The 25,148-nt window shown below is 45.0% G+C and overlaps 1 protein-coding gene across 1 annotated transcript in view; it reads right to left on the reverse strand.

The window, feature by feature from the left end:
• Nucleotides 1–9,268: 9,268 nt before the first annotated feature.
• The window catches only part of RANBP17 (RAN binding protein 17), a 163,822-nt gene continuing 147,942 nt past the window's right edge, over nt 9,269–25,148 (reverse strand). The window contains exons 26-28 of the mRNA XM_074883783.1: nt 16,691–16,789; nt 12,704–12,831; nt 9,269–9,670 (exon numbers count right to left, since the gene is read on the reverse strand). Of these exons, the coding sequence (XP_074739884.1) occupies nt 9,574–9,670; nt 12,704–12,831; nt 16,691–16,789 (324 nt within the window). The 3' untranslated portion in view covers nt 9,269–9,573. The remainder of the gene's footprint in view (nt 9,671–12,703; nt 12,832–16,690; nt 16,790–25,148) is intronic.

Genomic DNA, 25,148 nt, shown 5'->3' on the forward strand with positions numbered 1-25,148 from the left:
CCGACGGGCCCCGACGGCCGCCGCGGAGCTGCCGGCTGAAGTTTCCCGACGGAGGTGCGTCCTTGCCGGCGGCCGTCGGGGGGGGGCTTCCCCGGCTCGCAGCATAGAGGGACACCCGCCCGCCCCGCCCGGCCGTCATTAACACGGCTATTAAACACACACACCCCCACCCCCCCGGGGGACCGCCCGGTGCCACCCCCGGCCCCGGGCAGCCTAATCGGATTGTCCCCGCTCGGTGCGGCGGGTGCGAGCGGAGCCGCCATCAGCCGCCGCTCCCCCGGAGCGGAGCTAATCGGATTGACACGATCCCGGCAAGATGGTGCGGGGCCGGGCGGGGCCACCGGGAAACGGCCGCGGGCGCCCAGCCCGCCCCGGGGCCCCGCTCCGGTCGGCCCGGCCGGGAGGCGGCGGGGCGGGGGGAAAGGGAGAAAAGGACGGGAAAAAAGGGAAGAGGGGAAAAAAAAAAAAAAAGGCAACCGGAGGAGGATAAATAAATAAATAAAGTGACACCCAGTCCTGAATCAGGGCAGGCTTTGTTAGAGAAAATTGCAGCTTGATCTGCATAATGGGAACTCGGGCTGCCCAAGGCTATCTTTTTATTGCATGTGTGTCTGCTGTTATCAATTTTGTGAACGATTTCACAGGGAGCCTGGCAGACTTGAGCTGGAATAATATGCAAAGATGAGCTTTGAATAATGAATGATGTGCTTTTAAACCAATTCCAAAGTGTCTGTGATAGTACAATATGAAAAGGGGTGGTAAGTAATAGTATATTTAAAAGGCGCTAGTATGTTTTTATTACTATATTTAAAAAGATATCTATATTATTTTTGTGAAATGGATAATATATCACAGAGTCTTTGATAATCAGCTAAACAATACATTTTTCTTTGGGAAAACTCTCCTGGTTTTACACAGTTAAATATAGAGTATCAGCGTACAGCTTTGTAACGCTCGGCTACCTTATTAAATATTAACTCTATTTTAATATTAGCTTTTAAATTTAATATGTTGACGTTCTGCAGTTTTACTTTAATTACGTTTTATAATTAATAACCCGGGACGTATGGTATCCTTAAATGCAGCTCTCCCGCAGCCGCCTCGTCTCCCTCGCCCCTCCGCGGGCTGGGGGCGCGCAGCCCCGCGCAGCCTCCGCGGCACCGCTCCGGACCCACAACCCACCTCCGCTTTGCCAAGTGCCGCGTTTCGTTGGGGCCGGGCCGGGCCGCGCCGCCGGGCTCCGCTCCGCCCCCCCGGGACCCCCCCAGCCGCCCGGCGCGGACCGAGCGGAGCTGCAGCCCCGACGGCGCGGCCCGGCCCGGCGCCGCGTCCCCCCCCGGCCCGGCGCGGCGCTGCCACCCCCAGCAGGTGCCTGCTGGGGTGCCCGTGGTGGACGTGCCCGGCAAACCAGAGGTGCTCTGTGCCATCGGGGAGCCAGGCCCCACTCAGGGGGGGCCCTCAGCCCCGCACCCGCAGTGTGTCCCCAGCGCCCTGTGCCGAGGCAGCCCCCGATCCCAGGAGTGCAGCTGGGTGTAAAGAGCCCCACACCCAGCTGGGCTCTCGGCATGGCACGGCACGGCACGGCACGGCATGGCATCGCCTTTGCCTGGCACGGCACAGCATGACACGACATGGCACGGCTGGCACGGCCTTTGCCTGGCATGGCACAGTATGGCACGGCATGGCATGGCATGGCATGGCACAGCACGGATGGCATGGCCTTGGCCTGGCACGGCCCAGCATGGCATGGCAGGAGGCCAGCCTGCAGGGGTGCCTCTAAGCCAGGCACGGGGGGTTGAGCGGGTGCAGCGTGGCAGGACGGTGCCCGGCAGGGCAGGGGTGCACACCCCGCACCCCACAGCCAGGCAGGCCCACAGCACTGGCGGCCACCACACGGGCAGGGGGAGACTGGGAAGGCAGAACTCGGGGTGGGGGGGTGCGTGCGGGGAGGCTGCTGTGGAGCGAGAGGTGAAACATTGTCATTCCCTGTAAAACTCCGACAGCACATTGTACAAGTATTAACCGAGATGTAGTGCCGAGCACGCGGTGCCGGCAGAAAGAAGCATGGCACGGCGCGGCCCTGCTGCCACGCTGCTGCTTTGGCCCCGGCGGGAGTGTGGCTGGGCAGCTCTGCCTGGGCTGGGCTGGCGTGGCGGAGTGGGTCGGGAGAGTGCTGCGCCAGCCACCCACAAAGGCGTGGGGGGACATAGTTAGACGGGGAAAAAAAGTAAGTAACACTGTGGAAGAGGAGTGACCACCTCTCTGGCACCACTAGCCAGAAGGGAGCCCTGCCCAGTTTGTCACTGGGAATCACTGGGGGCAGAGATGCAGCATCTGCCTCACCCATCCCCGAAACCCAGAGCTGCCTCCAGGCCTGGCTGCCATGGGGGAGGACACGGAGGGGACGTGCCACAGGCTGCCACAGTCACTGGGTTTGGTTCTGCTCTCCTCAACCCCAGGAACATCTCTGGGTTCGAGACATGGAGGGCCCCGCAGGGAGGGTGTCCTCACAGGACCCATGTCCTCGCAGGACCCCCCACTTGCCTGGACCCCAAAAGCTTCTGCCTTTCAAGAGCGAGGCAGGTCCAGCTCCCCTCTTCTACTGTGGCACTAGACATTTCTGCATCCCCATTTGGAGCGGGTTTGTGGTGGTGACCCCCAGCTGTGCTGCCGGCACCTGCTCCTGCACGCTGCAGGCACCAACATGTGCCACATCCACGTCTGGCCCTTGAGCTGTGCCGTGAAGGGAAAGAAACAGGCTTGCAGCTCCAGTAGCCACAGCCATTCCTGGAAAGCAGAGGAGTAATGGGGCTGGTCCCTCTCCTGGGCACATCCCAGCGCCATGGAAAATGAAATCCCCATCTGGAGGTGGTTGGCAGTGCCAGGACGTTATTTAGTGCCTGGGAGTGGTGAGGACCGGGAGGTGGCATGGGCTGGTGGGTCATGGCATGCAGAAGGACTTCAGCTCCTTCCCACCAAGGGGACTTGGAGGTTCCCCAAGGACGAGCACACTACTCGGGGGCAGGGACAAGTGGTCCCTGTTAGGACCAGACCCATCACTGAGCAGCTGGAGACCAGAGAAGGACCATTCCCGACAGCAGCCTCAAGCATCCCTCCCACCCCATCATCTTCCCACCACCCTGGGGTCAACGACAGCTGGCACAACAGGGACCCAGAGCAGCCCACAGATTTAAATCTGGCTGCACCCCAAGAGTGTCCCCTGCCACTCGTGCCAGCCCTGATGGAGCCCCCCCAGGGATGGGTTCAGCCCCACAGGCCAGGGAGGATGTGCAGCTCCGACCGGCACGCGCAGCGTCCCTCCATACAGCTCAGCCACTCTGCTGTAAAGTAGCCTCAGTTAAATGTTTACTGTCAAAATCTAGCGTGGGCCAAATGATCCATTACACCTTTTTTTTTTTTTTAAATGTTTACCATTAATTATTTTTAAAATGAGGCATTTTGTTTCTAAGGTGAGAGGGACAGGTCTCTGGGAATGAGACCAAGAGAAACCACTGTGGAGCTCCTCCAGTCTTTTCAAACCAGTAGGCAGCATTTTATAATAATGGGCCGTTAATTGATGGTGCATTACTGCGCAGTTCTTACCGAGCTGCCTAGCGCAGCCGCCTGAGAGCAGGGGGCCGCAGCGTGATTGATGCTCTCGCAGGAAACCCAGGGGCAGGGAGGCCCGTTTGGACGCACGAGGCGCTGCCGGTTGGGCTCCAGCAGCCGCCACAAGGCTGCGCAGAGGCTGGGGGCTGCTAATAACCCCCCTGTGCCCGCCGCGGCTGCTCGCACACGGGCTGTGATGCTGCACCTGGCTGGAGAGGAGAAACCACCCCAGAGCTGCGGAGCCTTTCCACCGCACACACTTTAAATAGCCATACAGCCTGCAACTGCTCTGTGACCAGTGCGGCTGTAGGGGTAGAGCTGTAGGCACATGCAACCAGCCATGGTGGTGCCCAGGAAACATCCCAACCGTCCCCGGGGCTGCGGTGCCCATGGAGCTCATCCCGGGAGATGGCAGCGCCAGCAGCAAATTCGCCTGCAATATGCTGTGGAAACACAGGCTCAGGGTCTTCAGCAAGCCCACGTGGTTCAGGGGTTGGATCACACCTGAAAATGCTGAGCATGTGCTTCAACCGCTGCTTAACTGCTGCACTGAGGCTTCCACCGAGTGCTGGCCCTTGTACCACCTCGAGGAGCCCCACAGAACATCAGCTGGCCCAGTACCTCCGGTCAGCTGAGCTTCTGCATTTCCAGCTCCTCTCGCATTGCTCCTTCCCCAACACTCCGGCTGTGCACGCCCTGGGCTGTTCCCCTCGACACACTGTTCTGCACACCTGGGGATCCAGAAGCTCCAATTCTTCCAAAGGCTCCTTCCTTCGGGGCCTGGGACCAGCAATGCAGAGACCCTCACTGAGGTACTGCCTTGCAGCTGGAGGCCCGTGCTTAGAGGAAGAGGGGTTTGACCAGTGTCTGACCTACAGCCTGGGTCTTCAGCAGCATCTTTGCGCTGCCTCACCGGCTGTCGCACGGCCACAAATAAATTCTCTTTCTTTAAAGGATGCTAAAGGCTGTGTCAGCGCTCACCTACCAAACTCCTCTGTTGTCCTCAGACCCTCCTTTAACATGCAGGATTTCATAGGCTGGTCTCTAAACCCAGCAGCTGGAAGCCGCACAAGCCCAAGCCTGCTGCCAGTGGCCGCCACTGCCAGAGCCCAGCGCAGGGCTGCAGGGGCACCAGCAGCTGCAGGGATGTGCCGTCCTCTAAAGGCATTGCCCGTTGTTTCAGGTTTTGTCTCTTCCCATAGAGTGACAGGGAACAGCGATATCTCCTTGCATGAGAAAGTACCAGCGGATGCTGAGATGTTTCTGCTGTAGCTCCTGGCTTTGGCAGCGGATCTCAGAGTGGGCAAGGCCAGTCCTGTTCTCCACAGCCTTTTCTAAATGGATGTTGCTGCATAACCCAACACATCTTTGCGTGTTTAGCACATCACTGATTACATACAATTCATGTGGAAGTTAGCACAACAGAGGACACAAAGTTGTTTTTCAGCTGTAGCCCTGGAAGTAGCATCCTTGCGGGGCCAGCGGGGTGGTGCTGGTGCTCAGGCTGGAGAGGGACACGGGTACTCTGCATCCTGGCATGGGAAAGGGAAGGAGGAGGGGACAGTCAAGAGCAGCTTATGCGCAGCAAGCTGCTGCCTGAGGTCTCTGCCTGTGTGCACACAGGAGGGCAATGTGGTCCTGACCTTCGTACCTTCTCCTGACCTTCATACCGTAGGGCCCTGTGGGACACTGTGGGTCCCCTTCATCAGGGCTGAGCCCCCCTGGGTGTGGGCCACTGTAGCCAGCAGGCCTCAGGACAAAGCACTGGCCTCACTGCCACGTCCCAGTGATGGAAAGGGACCCGAGGTGTCATGCCTGTGGCCACAGTCTTGCAGGCAGGCAGCTCGCTCCCCAGGGAGCAGCACTGGGGTCAGGCACTCAGCTCTTGGTGCTCAGCAGAGCGGATCCAGAGTTTTGTCAGCCCACAAGGGTTAAATCAGCTGCTCTTTTTCTGAGGCAAGAGCTCTGGTGCTGCGGAGTCTAAAGGTCATTCCCCTCTGCCCCTTTCTTTAAGCTCGGGAGGGCTGGACCCCTCCTGGCTCCAGCTGGGGAGAGCTTCACCCTGTGCAGGCAGAAGGGGAGGGCAGGGGGAGCTGAGGTCTGCCCTCATCAGCCAAGGTATGTTCCCGGTACCCCTCCACAGAGGAGCTTGAGGCACCAGCCCCTGGAGCGGAGGCTGACTGGCTGAGCACGGACACAGATAAACCTCCTTGTCCTCTGCGTCCCCATGGGTGGAAACAGTTAAACTCTGCTCACAGAGCAAACAGTTAAAGGTGGCTAGCAGCCTCTGACAGATGAATGTGGTGCCTGAGTGGTTTCAATTCACATTTCAAAGCACATCTTTATAGGGTTGGTAACCTTAACCGCTATATTAAAAAAGTCAAAACTTTGTCTTAGTTCAGAATCTATGCATTGGTCCATGGGACGAGATGAGATGGGGAGGGTACGAGGGAAGTGCTGGGGAAGGAACCACTGCTGAAAGGGAAGAGAGCACAGAGGATGACGGGCAGATGGGGCTCAATTTCTTTCTGCCATCTCTGATAAAATCAGGCTGTAGTGAAGCCGATGGGGAACGTCCCAGTACCGCGGCCAAACCCTGAAAGACGCAAGGACATCTGGTCTCCCGAGCAGCAGCACCAGCCCCAGGTCGAAGGAGAAGGCTGGGAGGTACTGCAGGTCTGTGCGTAAACCTGGGAAAGCAGCCAGTGTTTCAGCGTGGCATCTTTCTCTCTTTCATTCTTATTTCTTATACCAACATACAGCTGCTGCCAGGTTTTTCTACTAAATACGACTTTTGTCGGGCAAATTACATTAGGATGGATGCCACAGGTATCCATTAAGGTTTATTTATCATGATACTGTTTGGATCTCACACTTACAAATAACTTATGTTATGGCTTTTGTTTGTAGAAATGTAACTTGCATATTTTATTATGCTTTCTGTAAACCTCAAAAAGAATGTTGTCAAAGAAGCGGCTCTTAACTGCAGTCTAAACTATGGTACATAAAATCTACACTAACATTATTTTTTAATATGGCAAGAAAGTGTGTTATCCCTCTACAGTTTGAAAGGTTTGCTGTCATCATAAACTCGTACTACAATAAAACATTAACAAGTCTAAGGAATTATTTTGTAAGGTGTGCATGTACTGGTGGCTGAGGTTCTTTAAAGCTGCCTTATGCAGGGCAAGGTATTAAACTTCGTGTTTTCCCCAGAAAGCTGCCTTTGCCTGGTCTAGCAAGCAGAGCCTCACTGGTGGGAGGTTACTTCAGGGGTGGCACGCTCTCCCTCACAGAGGGGCAGACACTTACCCGAGATTCAGCAGTCAGTGCTTTTCAGTGTGCCGATACAAAATGCATTTGGGGGAGAATCAGACCTATTTCACAGTCCCAAGTTGTTTGCATCATCAGACAGGTTCGTATCGGGTTCTTGTGATGAAATCACTCAGGGTCTGAGTGACGTCTCCTTTCTGACATTTCCCATTCCATTGTTTCCACTTTTTTTTAAAAGGAGAAAAAAAATTCCAACCCCCTTAAGGCAATTATGTCTTTTTAAAAAAAATATATAAGGCATTATATGTGCTTTGTAAACAAAGGAAATTCTGGGCCATACCCACTTTGACAGTGCCCTTTTAAAAAGCTGACAGTAAAGACTCTCAACAAAGAACCCGGAGTCATAAAACACACTCTCTATTTGCTATGCTATCCATTTCCTAACCTAAAAGCAAGCTTATTTATACGACCAGCTACTCTAAATAAGTTCCTGTTGTCAATTGTTAACCAATGTTGAAACGCTGTTCAAATACGCATCTCAAGTTCGCCCAGTTTATAAGATGCTCTTTAGAGTCTCACTTGTAAGTTATAACAAGGGATGTGTTAGAAGGGAAATTTCTGAAACGCACTTGAGCGCTCTGGGGAGTCAGTAGCCGTATATTAAAGCAAGTCCTAAAGTCTGAGTGCCAAGTTATGGGGGTACACGTCCTCTGCTTTTCAGTGTGCCAAGCTTCAGCTCTCAGCAGAGCAGCTGAATTCACCACTAACGGGCAGGTTTGTGAGCACACGCTGATGACATGCAACCTCTATTCCCACCGTACGACAAAGAAAACAGTCACAGAACCCATTAGCTTTCACCCGAGCCTTTAATGCCAACGTACAAAGCTGCAAGGCTACGAAGGGTTTATCCAGCCCGACTGCCAGGAAGGAGGTGGCAGGGGTGACATGGAGAAACCTGTCCCCAAGCCCCAGCTCAGACTCAGACCTGCACACACATGCCTGAGTTCAGTTTTGCAGATTTTAAAATCCAATTTAGCAGCAGATTCCAGTTTAAGGACCAAAAGGGGAAGTTAACAACCGTACTAATTTGTGCATGTTTGATGTGTTGATAATGATCATACACTTTCCACAAAGTTTTCAAACCTTGGCACATAGCGTCGGCCGCATACAGAAACACCCCGAATCTGCGGCTCTTTAGTAACCTCAATTGATTATTTTCTCAAGTACTCAGCACTCTTGGAAATCAGACCCTTTGGCTGCAGATTAAATACTTTCTCCAGCTGAGCTTAAATGTAAACAGAAAACTGCTTAACAAAATTACTTCCTTTCAGATTTAGTTTCTGCAATTTAAAAATGTGCAGAAAAGAAAGAGTTGCAAAGAAAAAAATGGAAAAATCCTGTAAGAAATGCAGGTATGAACTCTTCCTCCCTGTTGGCCACAATTAAAAATTCCCATTCTTATCTAAACAGTGGTGAAATATTACTAAATACACAAATGTAAGCAAGCATAAAAACACATGAAATCAATTATTTACATAAGAAAAAAAAACTCAACCCAATTAAAACCCAATACCAATAGTTTGTAATTGCACATAATAGCTTTTCTACATTATAAACTAATTGGCTTATTGCTTAAATACTTCTAATTTTTGTTAGATCTTGCTTCAATTCATTTGTGTATTTCCTCAGCCCACACAGTACCTCCTGCCCACCACAGAACGATACTAATTGTTCCCCACAAACCAGGGTGGCGAGTGCAAGTGTGAGCTTTGGACTGGAGGAGGGATTTTGTTCTGGTACACACCGAACTCTTCACGCTGAGAGGTGAAGACAGATCTGCCGAATTTGCTGTTTCAGATGCATGCGTTCATCTTCATTGTGCCACACGCCGTTTAAATAAGGGCCATAAGTCTCTGTAACTATCTGCTTGCTTTTTTGTAGCGGTGGATAGATTTTTGTTCTTTTTAAAGAGTGTTTTAACAACCTTATTTTCTTCTGTGGTTTTTTCAGTTTCCAAAGACCTGGAAAACGTGTACTTGTGAAATTAAAATATCATTAGCACTTCATTAAGACTTGCTCCATCATCTCTTTTTTTATTATGTGCAACATTCTTCATTTTCTTGCTATACTTATAGCTTAAAATGCTTGGGTTTTGTCTTCTACTTTGTTGCCCACATTGTTATTAGCCACCAGTGCTGAAAAGAAATATATAACATTTTGTAGAAAAATAGTAATTTTATTATTTCAAAAAGATGTCATATAAAATTTGTACTGGCTTTCATCTCATTTTCAAACAAGTATGACCTCAGAGTGAGTTTGGAGTTTTTAACTGATGAGATGTTACTTACTATTATGTGTAGAACTGAGAATCATTAACTGATACAAGTTTAGAAGGAATGCATATTTATTTTGTTCTTTGGTTAAGTACTGTTTCTACACCATTTCATAAAGATAAAATGACAGGATAATAAATTTTTATAAGAAAGGATGAAAATGTTCTTCAAACTAAGGCTGATTTTCCATTGTTTTCACTATTATAAATCCTTACATTTAGGCCAGAGATATAAAAAGGCAGAAGATACCTTAAAAAAATAGTTTTCACAAGTGTCAAAAATCTATCTAACAATATAGCAGGGTCCCAAAACTTTCAGAGTTGGTTTATTAGTCAGTGCTCTGTTTCCGAAGTTCTTGTCAACTCATCATATCTGAACTGCTGGGATCTGAGGCCCCTTCGCTGCGCAGAGCTTCCGCTACGTCTCTTCGAAAGACAGACATATTCTGAGTGAACCTGTGAAAAAGAAAACCCAAACGTTTGGTTAAAGGAGACCTGATACTGAGAGATGTATTTCAAGAATCGGTAAAAAGAATAACTATAATGTAAATTTTAAATTGAAGGAAAAACAAGAGGAAAACTCACAAACAAAATCACCAGGTGCCCTCAAAAACCATTCCTATAAAATAACAATGAGCATATAAACATGTATGGGCAGCATTATAAACTCAGCCTACCAACAGCGTAAAACATTTTAAAAGTCAGCTGGGAGATGAATGCAATGAGAAACCTTTCCATCTCACGTGACTCAGAACATGTCCTTTCTCCCAAACCTCCAGCAAAGGGCTCTTTGGGACATGTCCAGATGGTCGTCAAGGCCAGGCTCTCTCAGACCTACCTTCCTCCCTTGTGAGTGGTGTCAGAGTTCAACCTGTCTTAGTGAAACGTGGTACCATCACCCATCTGGCACAGAATGAATTCACAAAAATATTCCCCAACAGTTCTCTACCGGCAGGTGTGCGACGTGAAGTCCGTCCCGTGGCATCACACCTCAGACTGAACGACAACTCTGACTCAGGCTGCACGACAGCCCAAATCCGATCTGCTTCCTTACCTGAACCGAAGACTTTGATTGCCATTTATCACACCTCATGTATGTATTTAAGAAAACCCCCAACAACCCAAAAACCACACACAAAAATAGATTTAAAATACCAGACATATATTGCACCCTGCATTTAGGGTTTTTCAAATGTTCTTTTGTTTGTTGCCTCAATGCTGTTCGCTTTGATTGTGTCAGACTTTGCTGGCTCACTATAGCGAAGCTAATAAAGTTTCCCGAAGAACGGCTCCTTAGGGCTCCTTCCTGCAAAGGACTGTGTGGACAGGTGCCTGCAAAACTGATGGGATCTCAGCAAAGGTCTCTTTGCAGGACCAGGGGTAATAATCCTTCCTGCCTGCCTCCACTGTACTGTACTTTATGGGTATGTCTAGCAGCAGTGTGGTAAACTGGGGCTTGCTGTGTGTGGAAATACAGGATGCAATTATGAGTTTATTCTTTATTCTGTTCATAAGTTTTTACGTTTGTGCTTATTTCCTTACTAATGGAAATTGATTTCTGCTCAATTTTAAACAATCACAGTTAAAAGAAGCCTCCTGTTCCACAGAATAAATCTGAGAAGAATTACAAATCAAGAGCTGAAAACAGAAAAGCCATCGTATTAACTCATGCTGCTTGCTGGGGAAGTGATGGCTTAAAAGTCTTCCCAAGTTAGACAGGCGGATGCTACCGAGACAGACGAGCTGCTCGTTCGACCGAATTATCTCTATCCCCCTCACACCTGCACCCATCCCTCCCTGCCTGCACTTCCACAAAAGCTCTCCAAGAGCTTCCGCACCACTGCCTATCTGAGAGTACTCCGCACAGCGCTTCGACATGAAAATCCCCTTCAAATCCACGGATATTTGAATCTAGTATTTTGCCAAATCTAGTGTTTGCTGGCAGTCCAAGCGATGGAAGCCTCTGTCCAGGCCCTGAACAGGGAGAGCACAGCACAGAGCTGGGTTCCCCACACTGCCCAACTACCACCCCTCCTGCCTGCCCGGAGGTGACAGGGGAGCTTGGCCTCCTGCCCATCCAGCTCCCCTGAGCCTAGGCTGGATCATCCAACCATCCCCTCTCTGTCCTTCAGGTCTGTAGTTCTCAGAATAAGGCAGCTCAGAGAGGAGCACATCAAGGTATGTTTTTCTCAGAAAACAGTGTTATCTGAAGGACTTACTGCCTTCAATAAATATAAATAGATACGCAACTAAGAAGCTATCCAGTGATAAGAATGAGTTTTACTCTTTTTTTTTTTTTTTTTTTTTTTTTTTTAAATCCTGAAGGACTGTTGAGCCAAATGAATCCCCTTGGCATTTACAGCTCTAAGAGACTATGTCCTACAGCCCACCACTGTCAGCTCAGGTTTTCTTTGTTTTAGCAGGCATTCTCCTCCTTCCCAGTGGCTCTTTGCCTTTCCCCAGGTTTTCTGACGATCCACAATACAAGTTACGCAGGAAGTCTGTCTGATTTATTAGTGCCACGGATGTGATCTCTGTGCTTCTCTGGGTTTGCTTCCAAATTTCCCCGTCTCTGGCTCTCATCCACAGTCAGGCCATAAGGAACTTACACCTTTAGTACCAGAATTAATAGGAAAATGAAACAAAATTGTGGAGACTATAATTAACACAAAACTATTTAAGAATTAAACAAGTTCAACATAATTTTCATACCAACAAACAGAGAAGAAGTCAGAGAAATAAAATCACCAAATGGTTTTAGCCATCACTTCTCTTCAAGCCCCTTTCCAGTTTGTTTCAGGCTTTCCAGGAAGTTTCATGGTCTGGACTAATTGTGTTTCTATACTTTCAAGGTATGCTTTGGTTGAATAATGCACATGGACGAGAAAAATGCAGCTAGCTAGTAACAAAATGTCAGCGTGAACATTAAATGCAGACAAACTGGCCATTTCTTTTGTGACAGCTTCTATTCTGTTTTTCAAATGAGGGCAAGATTGGGTGAATTTGTGATTTATGTTAAACAAAGAACTCCTTGGCTCATTTACCTACAATGTGTAAGTGGCCCCACTGGATCCCTTCTCATTCTGACATTCCACAAGCAGTTGCCTGACCCCAACGCCAGCAAGAAAAGGCTCTGTCAGAGCAACAGCACCGCTGGAGGCTGAAACAAGTCTTTTATCAGAGGCATTTAAGGTTGGAAAAAGAAAGCTCTGAGGCTCACCTGCTGAAATGAGGCAGTTTTTCTCAAGTGAAAAAGCAGGAGCTACAGACTGGCAAGCTTTCGATTTTGGGATTAAATTAGGAAATATATTTCTGACCAAGAAAAGACATAATTATTAAATGTTCAGGCTCTCACTGTTAAGTCTAGGGATGAATTCTTTGATAGGATAAAAGAACTTGCAGTTTAAGGCTACCTGGAGTACTTCCTATGTAGTAATTTTTTCCATTTGCCTTTTATTTTTTCAGCTTACTTATGTGTTATGAACTTACCTGTCTCTGTTCTTTACCAAAAGGTTTTGCTCGACTCCTTCCATAAGATTTCTGAAGCACTGGTCAAGGGCTTCATGTTTGTTGTCAGGCTGGCTGGTTATCAAGGTTGCCCTCAGTTCACTGAAGTACTATGATAGCAAAGCAGAGAATATTAAAAATGAGTTTTGGAAATTTAAACACAGTGCTACTCACCTACACCTGGAGCACTCTTGAGCAAGTGCTTCGTATGTTGCCCTCTGGGAGAGGGGTCTGGCAAACAGCACGCAGAGGTCTATCTGAATCGGGTTTCAGATGCTGCCTTCCTGAACTGCACGGGCAGTGCATCAGTTGTATATCATGACTGACATTTAGTGGTAACTGGCGATGTGCCACTTTACCAGCGGGTGTTGGCCACCTAACCAGTTCCAATACAGAAAGCCACTTAAGAGAGGTAGCAGAAACATCCTTGTCTACTTTTCAAGTCTTCAGAATGGTGCAAATTTGTGCATCCGCTGTGGGTGGCGCTAATCACTCCAGTGCTGTGACGAGACAGATGCATCTTCGTTTCTTTAGAAGCTAATCTATATGATTTTCTATATTACTATTCCCATTATATTCTGGCAGATCTATGAGACTAGTTAAAATAGAATTTTTTATCACCTTCGGAAAACTTTGGTTTAGTCTAGAAATATAGAACAGGAGGGCACCTCTAGTGTTATCCACTACCCTACTAGTACAGCCAAGCAAGCCATATAATCCTGTTCAGTCTTTATTATATTGGCTGTGTCAGTCAAAGTCTTATGGCCTTGGGCGCAAGCACATTCATAGTATAAGCACTGATACAGACAATTATTCAGAGAAGAATGAACCATTCTGATGAACCTGTGCCCAAGTACCTGGCAAAGTTTCTGAGCAGTCTGATATTGCAGTCAAGAGGAATATTGCTGGTATTCCCCAAATTTCAGGTGTATAACAAGATAGCTTGTTAACAGTAGGCTGAAAAATCAGTTTTTAGCATGCAAAATTTAGTAGACTTTTGAAGTTAATGTAACACGTAGAGTGTCATACAGTGTCAGAAAGCATAAAACTCTGGGATTTGTTTGCCAGATTTTTTAAAAACCTTTAACAGGTTTAAACCTGCTTAAACCTTAAACAAATCTCAAATTAAACACACATCTTTCCCATCAAAATTACAGCTCTTCTGTACACACTAAAAAATATGGGATAAAAGAAAATGTGGTAAAGCCGTAACACTAACACTAAGCCCCGACAATTTAACAGGATTATAGGAAGTATTTGCTTTAATGTCTGCTTGGCAAATTACTTGCCCTCAATCCAGTTCCTCTCAAACCAGAAACATCCTGTCTTACGCATCTTTGCTGACCACTGCAGCAGTACTGGAAGCGAAGGCAGCAGCTGATCAAATAGCTGGGTCCCAAACTACTTAGGAACTCAAGACTGAGAATCATCTGGGAGCTGGCGTAAAAGATGATAAATCTGCCTGCAACAAACATGTTCCCAGAAGCCCTATTTCAAGGTGACAAATGCAGAGTTCAATGTAGAGAAGGCCACAACCCAGGCATCTTGTCCAGCGTCCACAAGATGTTTTTAGAAGAGAGATATTCCAAGAACAGCTTCAGTCAGCCCCATAACGGAAAGTATTAAGAGCATCCTCCAGTAACAGCAAGGAATTACACCTCTGCCTGCCATTAATGAGTACTGCATCCCATGGCACCACTGCTTCAACACCACAGAGCTGCTCTGAGCCCTGGGGTTTCTAGGGCTTCTCTGCAATAACATCACTGTCACCTGTACACTCGAGTGCCTGTCTTCTTTGGCTGAAGGACAACAGCAAGGTGGAGACAAGTTTGCTACGTTATCAGGATACAGAAGGCTTTTTCTGCCAACCTCTTGCCCCTAGGATTTAAATTAAACTTGCCGCTGCACTTCAGGAAGGAAACAAAGTCAGGAGCCATGTGCAACCATCCCCTTTCATACTAGCTGATGTCTCAAAAGATTTAGCATTGTTTTAGGGTGGACTCTGAGTATGACTCCCATTTTGGCATAATTACCCCTACTGGTGCAAGCATGTATAAATCCCAATTTTTCTGAGCCCCTAACTAAACCTGATGCCTTCCCTCCAAGACGAATTATAGGCAAAGAAGATCTCATTAAAACAAAAGAAGAGAACAAGCTGTAGAACATGGTAAAGGCGTGCTTGCTATCTCAGGAACTGTAGAGACAGAGACGCTACCTGAAATAAAGGAACCTATTTCCAATAAATAAACCAGCAGTGCACTGAAATGAGCCAAGAAAAGATGACTTTTACAGCCATATATAAGTACGTGTCCTACTTTTTCCGAACATGAAATCAATAACCTTGATGCAAAAGGGGCAATACAAATATTGTAAATTCTATTTCCCGTTCTCTACCCTTCCAAAAGAAATATAAGACTTGTTCGTAAGTAAAGGTGCTTGTACATATCCATGTCTGCTAAGCAAAACACATAATCATTAGAACTAGTCTAATTTCAGCAAAAAGAATATTCTGCCAGTCACAAATTTATTCCTTATGATTTACAGCTCCATGGTTTTATCTTCAAGTGAAATATTTAATTTCTTCTTATACTGAAGCATCAAAACCACATAATTAATATGTAGTCAGGCTAATACTTAAACGCTATAAATCAGAAGCATTATATAAACAAAAGTGTCGTCTTGAACAAGATTGGGAATGCACAAAACTACTTATTTCCCACTTTTATAATGATGCAGTGACTCAGAGCAGATAGAAAATGATTAGTTTTCCTCCCAAAGTAGGAAATATTGCTTCCATCTGTAAAGTATAATATTGTGATGTCATAAAGTTTTCCTAAACACTGAATTTGCCCTTATTCCCTCTCAATCATTTTAAAAGAACTGCTCTCTCTTATAGAGCTTGGATTTAAATCACAATAACACACCAAGAAGATGAATGACAGTGCTATTGGATATGGCTAAAATTGGATCCTTCAGCACAGGTGAATGATGAGACAGCGCTTCTCTTCTTGATATATTTTCTTCTTCTATTAGTTTCCTTCCATAGCTGGGATTTCAGTTTGAATTTTAATGTATGCGGTTGCTGCTAATCTTAGTGTCTTATTTTTTTCCAGCACCCTCTTATTGTATAGACAATTCATTCTCCAAAGCAGTAATACACTGAGGCTTGTGACTGCCCAAGAGATAAAGCAATTCAGAATAAAGTTAGAGCTGGCTCTGAAGTATGGTGAATACAACAGGTCAATATCTTTAGAAACAATGCCTTGCCATACAAAAAATGCACACATTTAGATCAACTCTCATTCATTTACTCAGATGGTTTCCATTTCAGACAATATTGTCTCTATTAAGTCACCAGGGAAACATGATGGGTATATCCAAATTCACAGTTTCAGATTTTATTGAAAGGGCAAATTGCAGAGTATTTCCTGGTTTACAGAATCTGCCACAGATGTACACAATCCAAATTGCAATCAATGCAAGTACTTAACTGTAAGCACTCAGATAATACCCCCCAAAGCTAGTTGTTCCTGTGAAACCTTTCAGAAAAAGAAATCGGTTAACTATTTTTCTAGGAAGCATTTTTTCTGATGTGATTTCCACAGTGTTCTTGTTTCATATTTCTATCTAAAAGCCAGATAAGCTTGCATAACTTCTATTCATGCTTAATTCTGGAAAAGTGAAGACATACAACTTATTAGAAAAAAGGTAATTATATACTTGCATAGTCTAAGATTGGGTGTAAAAGTTGCAGTAACGGTTTGAGAGGATTTTTCATCAAAATGAAGCCACTCAGCCTCTGTGAACTGATCTGTAAAATACTTATACAGTACATGAGCTGAACCCTATTCTCTACTCCTAATGTGAGCACCCAAAGAAAGAGATGGGGGATTTGAAGGGCAACAGGCAGCTTTGTTCTGTGTGAAGTAATGTGAAGATTGAATCTGTTGGAGTTTCTCAAATACTCACTTTCTCATTGAGAAGTATAAGTCCAAGCAGCGGTCTTGACACAGACCATTGGTTTCTGCAGTCTTCAAAAATGATGGTGTTCATTAGGATTGACATCATCTGAAAGAAAATTCAGGTAGTTCACATGAATATGGATATCATTGTTATACTGTGTGATGTGATGAGAAGGAAAAATTAATGAAACCTTTGCTAACCATGCTGAAATCACGGAGATTTCATGTATGAGCACAGTATTGCAAAAGACATTCTTCCAAACAAGTATTTCCATAACCAAAATTACCAGGGGAAGAAAGTTAAAGAAAACGAACGTCAAAGCTTGGCTCTAAAGAAGAAGTTGAAGTTAAAACAAGTATGAATTGAGATTTAGTGCTGTGTTAATTTAAGGTACAGGCTTTGACTTTACTGCAGGGATTTTCCCCACTGTCACACTACTACTAGGAGAGCAATACGTGTGCAACCAGTAATCTGTATTAGTTTCAGATTAATCCCTAGCTGCCCTTCCAGATTCTGGTTTTCTGACATCCATCTTTCTTTGTGTATGACACTGCAAGGCATTTGAAGAGAACACATCCTATTTTGATGAAGGCAATCATGACTACTGCAAGAAGTCTATAAATCCATATCACTTCCATTGCAGTCACAAATCCAGTAAAATTTTAGACATTTTACTTTACTTCTGTGACTTACTTTACAGAGCTCTACAGCAGGGATAAAGCCACTTCATCAACTTTATAAAGCACTGAGATCTATCAACTCATACAATTAAGTTCTGTTGGCACCCAAACAGAAGCTACATAATTCACTTTGCTCGTTGGCTGGCATGTAACCAGAGCCTTCAGCTAATGCCACATGGAGTATTCTTCCTCTGAGGCCTCTTCTGGTCTTGCTGTGCTTCTATACCTCTGGCGTGCGTGGCTAGGAAGGGTAGGACTTATTTTAGGGATTGGCACAATTTTTGTAAAAAGAAATTACAAAATAACTATAGAATCCATTTAAAGATAAAATGCTTTAAGATATCCTTGAGATATGTTAGTCCAAAATGCCAAAGGCCACAACATATACGAACCTAAAAACGTTACTCAGAGATTAAACAGAGTGAAAATTTGTAAAATGTCACCAGTAAATAGTTTGACTCACATTTATAAAATATCTACACCCTAAAACCAAACATAGAGGAAGTAGAAAATCATTAAATCCTTTCTTCTAGGCCAATGAGTAGCTATGAGCAGGGTCTCCAGAGAGCTGCCACACTGCAAACTAGCCTGTAATAACTGACCAAGGCAAAGTCAAACAGCATGTTTCACTAAATGAAAAAGATGAATCCTAGCACTACAAATCACCTGGAACAGAGATATCCTCAAATCATTTCAGCTTTCAGGTTAGGAACATACGGTCTGGTGCGGGAAAGGCCAATTCTTCACCTGACTTCACAGTTTATGTATCAGGCAAACTATCGTCCATTACTCATAGGACAAAACCAGTTCTATACTGCTTTGGAACCAATGCAAACAATTCAAAACCTCTGCACGAGCACTAACAGGGGCTTATTTTCCAAACATGAAGAATAATTGCAACTTCTTATAATTCATTCATCGCCGAGTTTTCATCTCCATAGCTTGTACAAAGCCAGCTGTTAGGACAGAAGCATTTTTAAAGTAATTAAACTCACTCAAGCTGTGATTTAGTCAGAGCACCACAACTGACATACCCATATTTTTTAGAAAAAGTGCTATGCATGTAGAGAGACTTTCAGTGTGATGCTTAACCTAAAAAAGGGCACGCTTAGAGACAAGTTCACAACTGACCCAGAGGGAAAGTGCCACCTCTTCAAACTCCAGCTTTATCAAACAACTCATGAGCATGTCTTTAAGGTCTCTAGCCCAGAATTGCTACTAAATTGCAAATGAACTGCAAAGCAAATATTTTAGGAAACGTTTTGGCCTAAACATGGAGGAAGACCAAAATGTCCAAAATTCATCTGGGAAACACTTACTTGTCTGTGTGCATAAGTAGTACAGACAGTACTGAAATAAGCAAGGAATATGATGGATGTTACAATTCATAAAAACAAAGCCAATATAAAGCAAACTGTGTAACAATAACTATTAATTACGTGTTTTGATATCGTCCAACCAGGACAGGAATCAGTGAAAACCTCCCTCCCACTCCTGAGCTTTTCCCTGGACAAGATCCTGCCGTCAAATAGACTTAATTCCACTTCTGACTCTCAAGGATTAATGAAAGAGAATCCTTTTAGAAATCATTAGCCGTGCAGGGAACACCACTCTGTTCAAGAGTTAGCTAGGTCTCGTACCTGGATATGCGTATGTCTGTGTCTTCATGGGTCAACCCATTCCAGCTAAACTAGGCAGTTACAACGCGGCCAAGCGCTAACGCTTTCACACAAAGTTGCCTCTGGTTAAAGGAACTGCTGGGAGTAGAGGTACCACTGCACTAATATGAACCAGGTTGTAACATCTGCCCGTGAACTCTCTGGAACAGCGACTAATGCCTCTCACAAAAGTTATGTAAGTTTATTACTTGCAGAGGAGGACAAGTTGGAATCCTATCGTCTTTGCAGATGTCTTAAGACATCCTGCTTCTTGCAAAGATTAAAAAAAAGATCATCAAGGTGTATGGCTTGGCATTAAAAGTTGCATGTATAAAATTGGGGTAAACCTATCTATCATATCAAGACCTCTGCTGGAGGCTGTCAGGACTGCATAACAGCACAGGCAGAAAACAATCAGCAATTACTGAGCCTAATTCCACCAAGATGACTGGTCCCAAAATCTATGGTAACAGCCTTAAACTTCCTTTTCCTGTTTTCTGTGTTTCTCTCTCACAACTATTGCTGCTGCTTTGTTTTACTCTGTAGCTTTGGTTTCCTGTGCTACTTCTGCATGAGCCTACAGCAAGCTGTTTGCATTCCAGATCCTTCTTTGTTTTACAGTGCTGCTGACACACTCCAAGAGAGATTGCACCAGCACACAAGCGCTGGGAGACCACCCCTGCTGGAATGAACTTCTGTCTAAGAGAGGCAGCCTGCACAGATTCATCTGCAAGGCAACAGAGCCCCTCTAGACAAGGCTCGTGCTACTTTATAATGAAGCTTTGCCTCAGCAAACAGCATGTTTACTGGTGAGGTACCAGACTTTAACTCTTTCTCGGGCAGAGGTATCAGGCTTTCATTTAATTTCACTAATATTCTCCCTCTCCCGATGCCTCTCTACTGTTCTCACATAATATAGAACAGCTTCTTCCTACATTGACAAATGACGTCCACAGCTTCCTCCTTCAGACCTCATGATTTGACTCTGTTGTAATCAGGAGAAACAGGTCGACCCCTGCAGGAAAGAATTTCAAGATACTTGACACCCAGCTCCATATATATGCCCATTTTTGTTGCTCCCCTGAGTTGTTCAGGTCATGAAGGGACTGAAACTCTTTTCAGCTTCTGAAGGAGGCTCTGAGATTATGTGCCACCTTTGTCGTATTTCACTTGCTGACACACATTTACATATATTTGTATTTACGACGGCAACACGTACAGAAATTATAACCGCAATTTTCTGAAGACGAGATCTTGCCCAATAGCATCAACAAATGAGATGGATGCAGTTACGTGGCCAGCACCACTGCCCCAGAGCAACCCTGCGTGCTCCCAGGCCACCAGCTGGACGCAGTACACGAGCAAGCATTCAGCAGCTAACAGCAGCAGCACCATCTGCGTTTTTGTTTCACTTCTTTCGAGAACTGCAAAGCATTTCCCAGGTGTTAGTCAGTTCCAAAGTGTGCCACTGAGGTACATCAGCATTCCTATCACATTTTACAGAGGGGCTGACTGAGGAACAAGGTCTGTATGCAAACCACAGTGATACAGACTGAGCCTGGGGCAGCCCCTCAACTTCCTCAGCTTTCAGCCATCACCCAACCTTGGTCATGCTGTTGCTGGAGACCTGCTGTCCCTCTCACTGGGCAGCAGAAGCAGCTGGTGGGGTTCAGGTGGACTTGCATGTATTTAGCATGCAGGTGTCCGAGGAAAGCCCGTGCTATGGCACACCCTCCTTGCTCCACCTTTGCCAGAAGTCTCATCATCTAACTGCAGGTCACAAAGCAACTCAATGGCAAAACTAAGCATAGAGCGCAGAAGCAGAACTGATCAAACATACGGATTTTTTTGTTTTCTAGGTGGAAAATACCCTATTGGTAGAAACAAACATTTTACTTCAGGAAAATGACTTCTCAGCTCCTGCCACAGACCCAATGCAGCGCAGTGGTGCTCCAGCAGCTGGGGCAGCTGCCTGAGGCGTGGGGCAGACAAGTCCTCATGCTGACTCAGGCAGCAAACAAGGTCTCAAAGTGGGGAAAAACACATTAAAAAGGAAGGGGGTGGAGGAACAGATAATCTATTTTCTACTTAGTTCAAAACAGCAACCTTGCCTCTGTTCTCTTACCTTAAACAGGACATCACTTTATCTGGTTCAATAATGTTTCTCCTGACACATTTGTTCTTTACAAAAGGAACTATTGATGGAACAGGCAAGAATAAAGAACTGTTCTTCCAATAAATTAATTCTTCAGAGCTTCTCTTCCTTCAGAGCCTCTTTCTTGTGTAGAAGAGGAAAATGTTGGTCAAGATCACTCTCATTATGAAAACTTTTTCTAAAGGAAGCTGGAAAAGAAGCTGGCTTTCCATTAAAAAGGGTTTTTTTGCTGCTCCATGTTATCAATAGAGAGCACTTGCGTCATTGCAGGTCCTGTAACTCATTTCTCTCTCCCATATGTTGGGATGAATATTTTATTCTGCTGCAACTAATCACATTTTAACATAAAGAACATTATATTAACAGCAGAGACAGCAGTATGTATTCCTTTACAAAGGATTTAGAATAGTCAAGAACATGTACAGCTTTTAACCAAACACTTGGGTAGTAATAACACTCCTTTCTTCCACTCAGATCTGAAAAAGATTCAGATTTTTTCATTGTTTAGCATACAAAATTTGGTAGGTTTTTATAGCTCTAGCTTCAGACAGTCTGCTCTTAATTTAGGAGCTGTGATTACTAATTTAAATGTCCTTTGGAGTTCTCAGTTCTTTCATCATCAATTCTTCCTATATCAATAAACGGATCATCATTTACTAATAATACTAGGAAGATTTAAATGCTCCAAGATTATTAAATACCTTAAATTTTAATCTGTTGTTTTAAAATATTTATTTTACTAGAAAGCCTAACTTTCACATTCATATTTTCCATGTTCGAAGCTAAAATTTCCAGATGAAGTAAGAAAACTAAAGCCTTTATTTATTATGAAAGTGAGAACCAGTTCATTATTTCTGAACTAAAAATATGTAACTGTCAGAAACAGCGAGTCAGTTGAGATTTGCAGTATATAAGAGTTTAAGAATCATGCATCTTGTCCACTTGCATTATGAAATTACATTAGACCAATAAAGAGCTTTAAACAAGTTGTTCCAGAGCAGCAGAAGCGCAGAAGGCTGGTGCTGTGGCTGACGTGGGCAGCCTCGATCTCCAGCACCGAATAATGGTCCGAGTTACGTTACAGCAGCTTTCCTTCTGGAGACCCTCTCAACCCTCTCCCACCCTGTGGCTAATTTTCATTACATGTATAGAAAGAGGGGAGGAGTTGTGGAAGGAGGGAGGGCGGGACAGAGAGAAGAGGGCATTAGACAGAAAACACAGGCAGTCCATGAAACCGGGCTAATGCAACCACAGAGCTCTTTTCAACAGCCTTTCTGCTCTGTGCCTTCTACGCTACCCTCAGACCAAGCTTTTCTTTCAGCCTGTATAGGCTAGATTCCTCCAGATACCTGCTCGCAGAATATAGCATTTCACCCTATTTATATGTACTTCCACTATATATATTTAAATAAACATTAGTAACTAAAATTTCATGATTCAACAGCTGCAGCTTAAAGTTGTGAGGGACCCAGTCTTGTATCTCCATTTGGAATAGTTCAATTTGGTCTGGCCTTTTTGTTTCATGAAAAATTAAGGTATAAATGGCTGAAAAAAATCCAATCCTGGTGTTAGGACAAGGCATCTGGGTGACACACATCGTCTAGTACATGTCTGCAGCTGATGGACTGACATTTAACTTAAGTGTATCTTTCACAGGGTATTCCTACCAGTTAAACAGTATGTCCTGCTGGGATACAAGTCTTTTCTCCCAGTGTTCAGAAGGGATGGAAAAGGGATGGCTATAGATGTGAGAAAGGTACAGTTACGGGGAGCGTGGAGCTTTGGCATTTCCCTGGGTATGTCTTTAGAACTGGCCAAAGGGCTGAGTATGGGAGATTCACTTGAAGTAGGTCCAAATCATGAGCCAGCAGAAATAACCATAAAATAAACTTGTACTAATTTATGTCAAACCTGACTTTCAGATACAAAGACAAACACGAGCACATACTCGAAAGGATACATTTAGGATGATAGCTTAATGCACCTTCAATGTGCCCATTAAATTTACTACACCAGATCCACTGCAGTTTTCTATTATTTCACTGTTAAACTGTCGTATGTTAATAGCACAATAACAGACCAGTAGTGCAAAGTGCACTTTTCAAAGCTAAGGCTTACTTTCATCATTTCCTACCTCTGGCCAGTAGTGAACTGCCAAAGGCATCACAAAGCAGATGTTTGTGCTACGGGAGGGAGTAACCGCAACAGAGCTGGAACACAGGCGGCCGCTACATCCCGCACACGAGCTGTTCACAGCCAAAGATTTTGCCCTACACTAGCACATTTTCAAAAGCAATTTTAGTATCTTCCCTCTAATTTGAGGACATATTCTAACACGACAGAACATGTCCTTTTCAAATTACAGTTGCATCTGAATTTTTTATGTGAAGGACTATAATATTCGGGGGTCCAGTCTCACCTATCAGAACTGGGTCTATCTATCCTAAGGGAGACCATGCTCTGGGTGAGCTCCATCAGGGATGGAGAAGAGATGCCAGCTGGCTGCTATAGACTCACCTATAGTAAAGCAGTAAGTCTCATGGGATGGAGCAGTTTTACCTAGTCTAAAGGGGTGGCTACATTAAATACTGGAAGTGGAACAGTTAACTGCAGCAACACTGAAAACGTCTGATGAATGAAATACCTCCTCCTTCTGCAGGGAGGAGGGGATACATTTCATTAATTATTACCTTCCAGGGTGTGCTGACTTGCTTCTGTCTGTGCTGAATTTCATGTAAACCCTCTGTTGAATGTCACATACTCATATGCTGCCTGAAGTGCTAGATTTTGTATTTGGGTATCTGGTGTAGCTGACAGATGTTTACAAACTCGTATATCTGCACAGCTTCTTTCTGCCTATCCATCTGTGCTCCCTGATAGACAGGAAATTATTCCACCTCAGGCTGGAATAATTTAAGATTGTGACATCAACCCTTAATCTGCATTTTTTAGCTGGTAGCATTCAGAGATTTTCAGTTACGGATATCAGAGTGTCATTTTAAATTAACCTAAGCTGTTTATTTAAGATTCAGCCATTTCTAAACAAGTGGCCGTAACTATACAGCATTACAGCTGTTTTTAAAGATGACGGAACTGTGATTAATTGGCACTTTTGGAATGCACAGCCTCCCATAATTTGTAACACAAACTTCAGTTTGGTTTGGTGTCGAAGAAGGCTTAGCTCTTTAAAAATCTTATCAAAAATTAATACACATTCCCCTCTGCTTTTAGCAGTATATGAAGCAGCAGCTAGGTTCAGGTCTTTGTAAACTCAGTTAAGTTTTATCTCAGAAGATCCTTAAACATTTTTTTCCAGCCCACATGGTGAGTCTCTCCCTTTCTTGCACAGTCAGCACTCTTACCTGAGAGGTGACAGAGGATGAAGTTGGTGTCTGCTACCAGCATCTCTGACCAAATGACTAGTTACAGATTACTTAACCTTTTTGGGAGAACAGCAGTTTCACCTACAACACCACCTTCCAGCGAGAGTCTTTCTTCAAGAATGTAAATGGTCCTGTGTCTAAATCTTTTCAGTCTTCCCCTGAACCGACGCTAGGACTTAGAGCATGCATCTTCTTTGAATTCCTCAAACGTGAGCCATCACCCTTCTCTTCTTCAGCTCCTGAGAAATTCACCAGTGCCTTCCCTTGCATCAAGTGGTGGGCGTTGAAGCACAAAAGCACCTGGGGATTTTCAGTGTTGCACCAGGATTTCGGCACAGGAATTGGGATCTTTGCCTGCTGGATCATTAGTTTTCTAAAATCTCTACTACAGGAAGGCCTTCCAAAATGCCAAACAAGTGGGGAGTGAAGACAAGGTCGGAAAATGCTATTACTGGAAAAGTAAAATCATTTAGTCCAAAACCAATCTGAAGCTAATCTCAAACTTAATCTACAAAAATGTTCCAGAAATGTAAAAAGCTGCATACGGAGGGAAAGGCTGAGCACGAGATCAGCTCTAAAACCTTCAGC

Source organism: Strix uralensis, chromosome 14 (genome assembly GCF_047716275.1).
Source record: "Strix uralensis isolate ZFMK-TIS-50842 chromosome 14, bStrUra1, whole genome shotgun sequence".
Taxonomy (NCBI): domain Eukaryota; kingdom Metazoa; phylum Chordata; class Aves; order Strigiformes; family Strigidae; genus Strix; species Strix uralensis.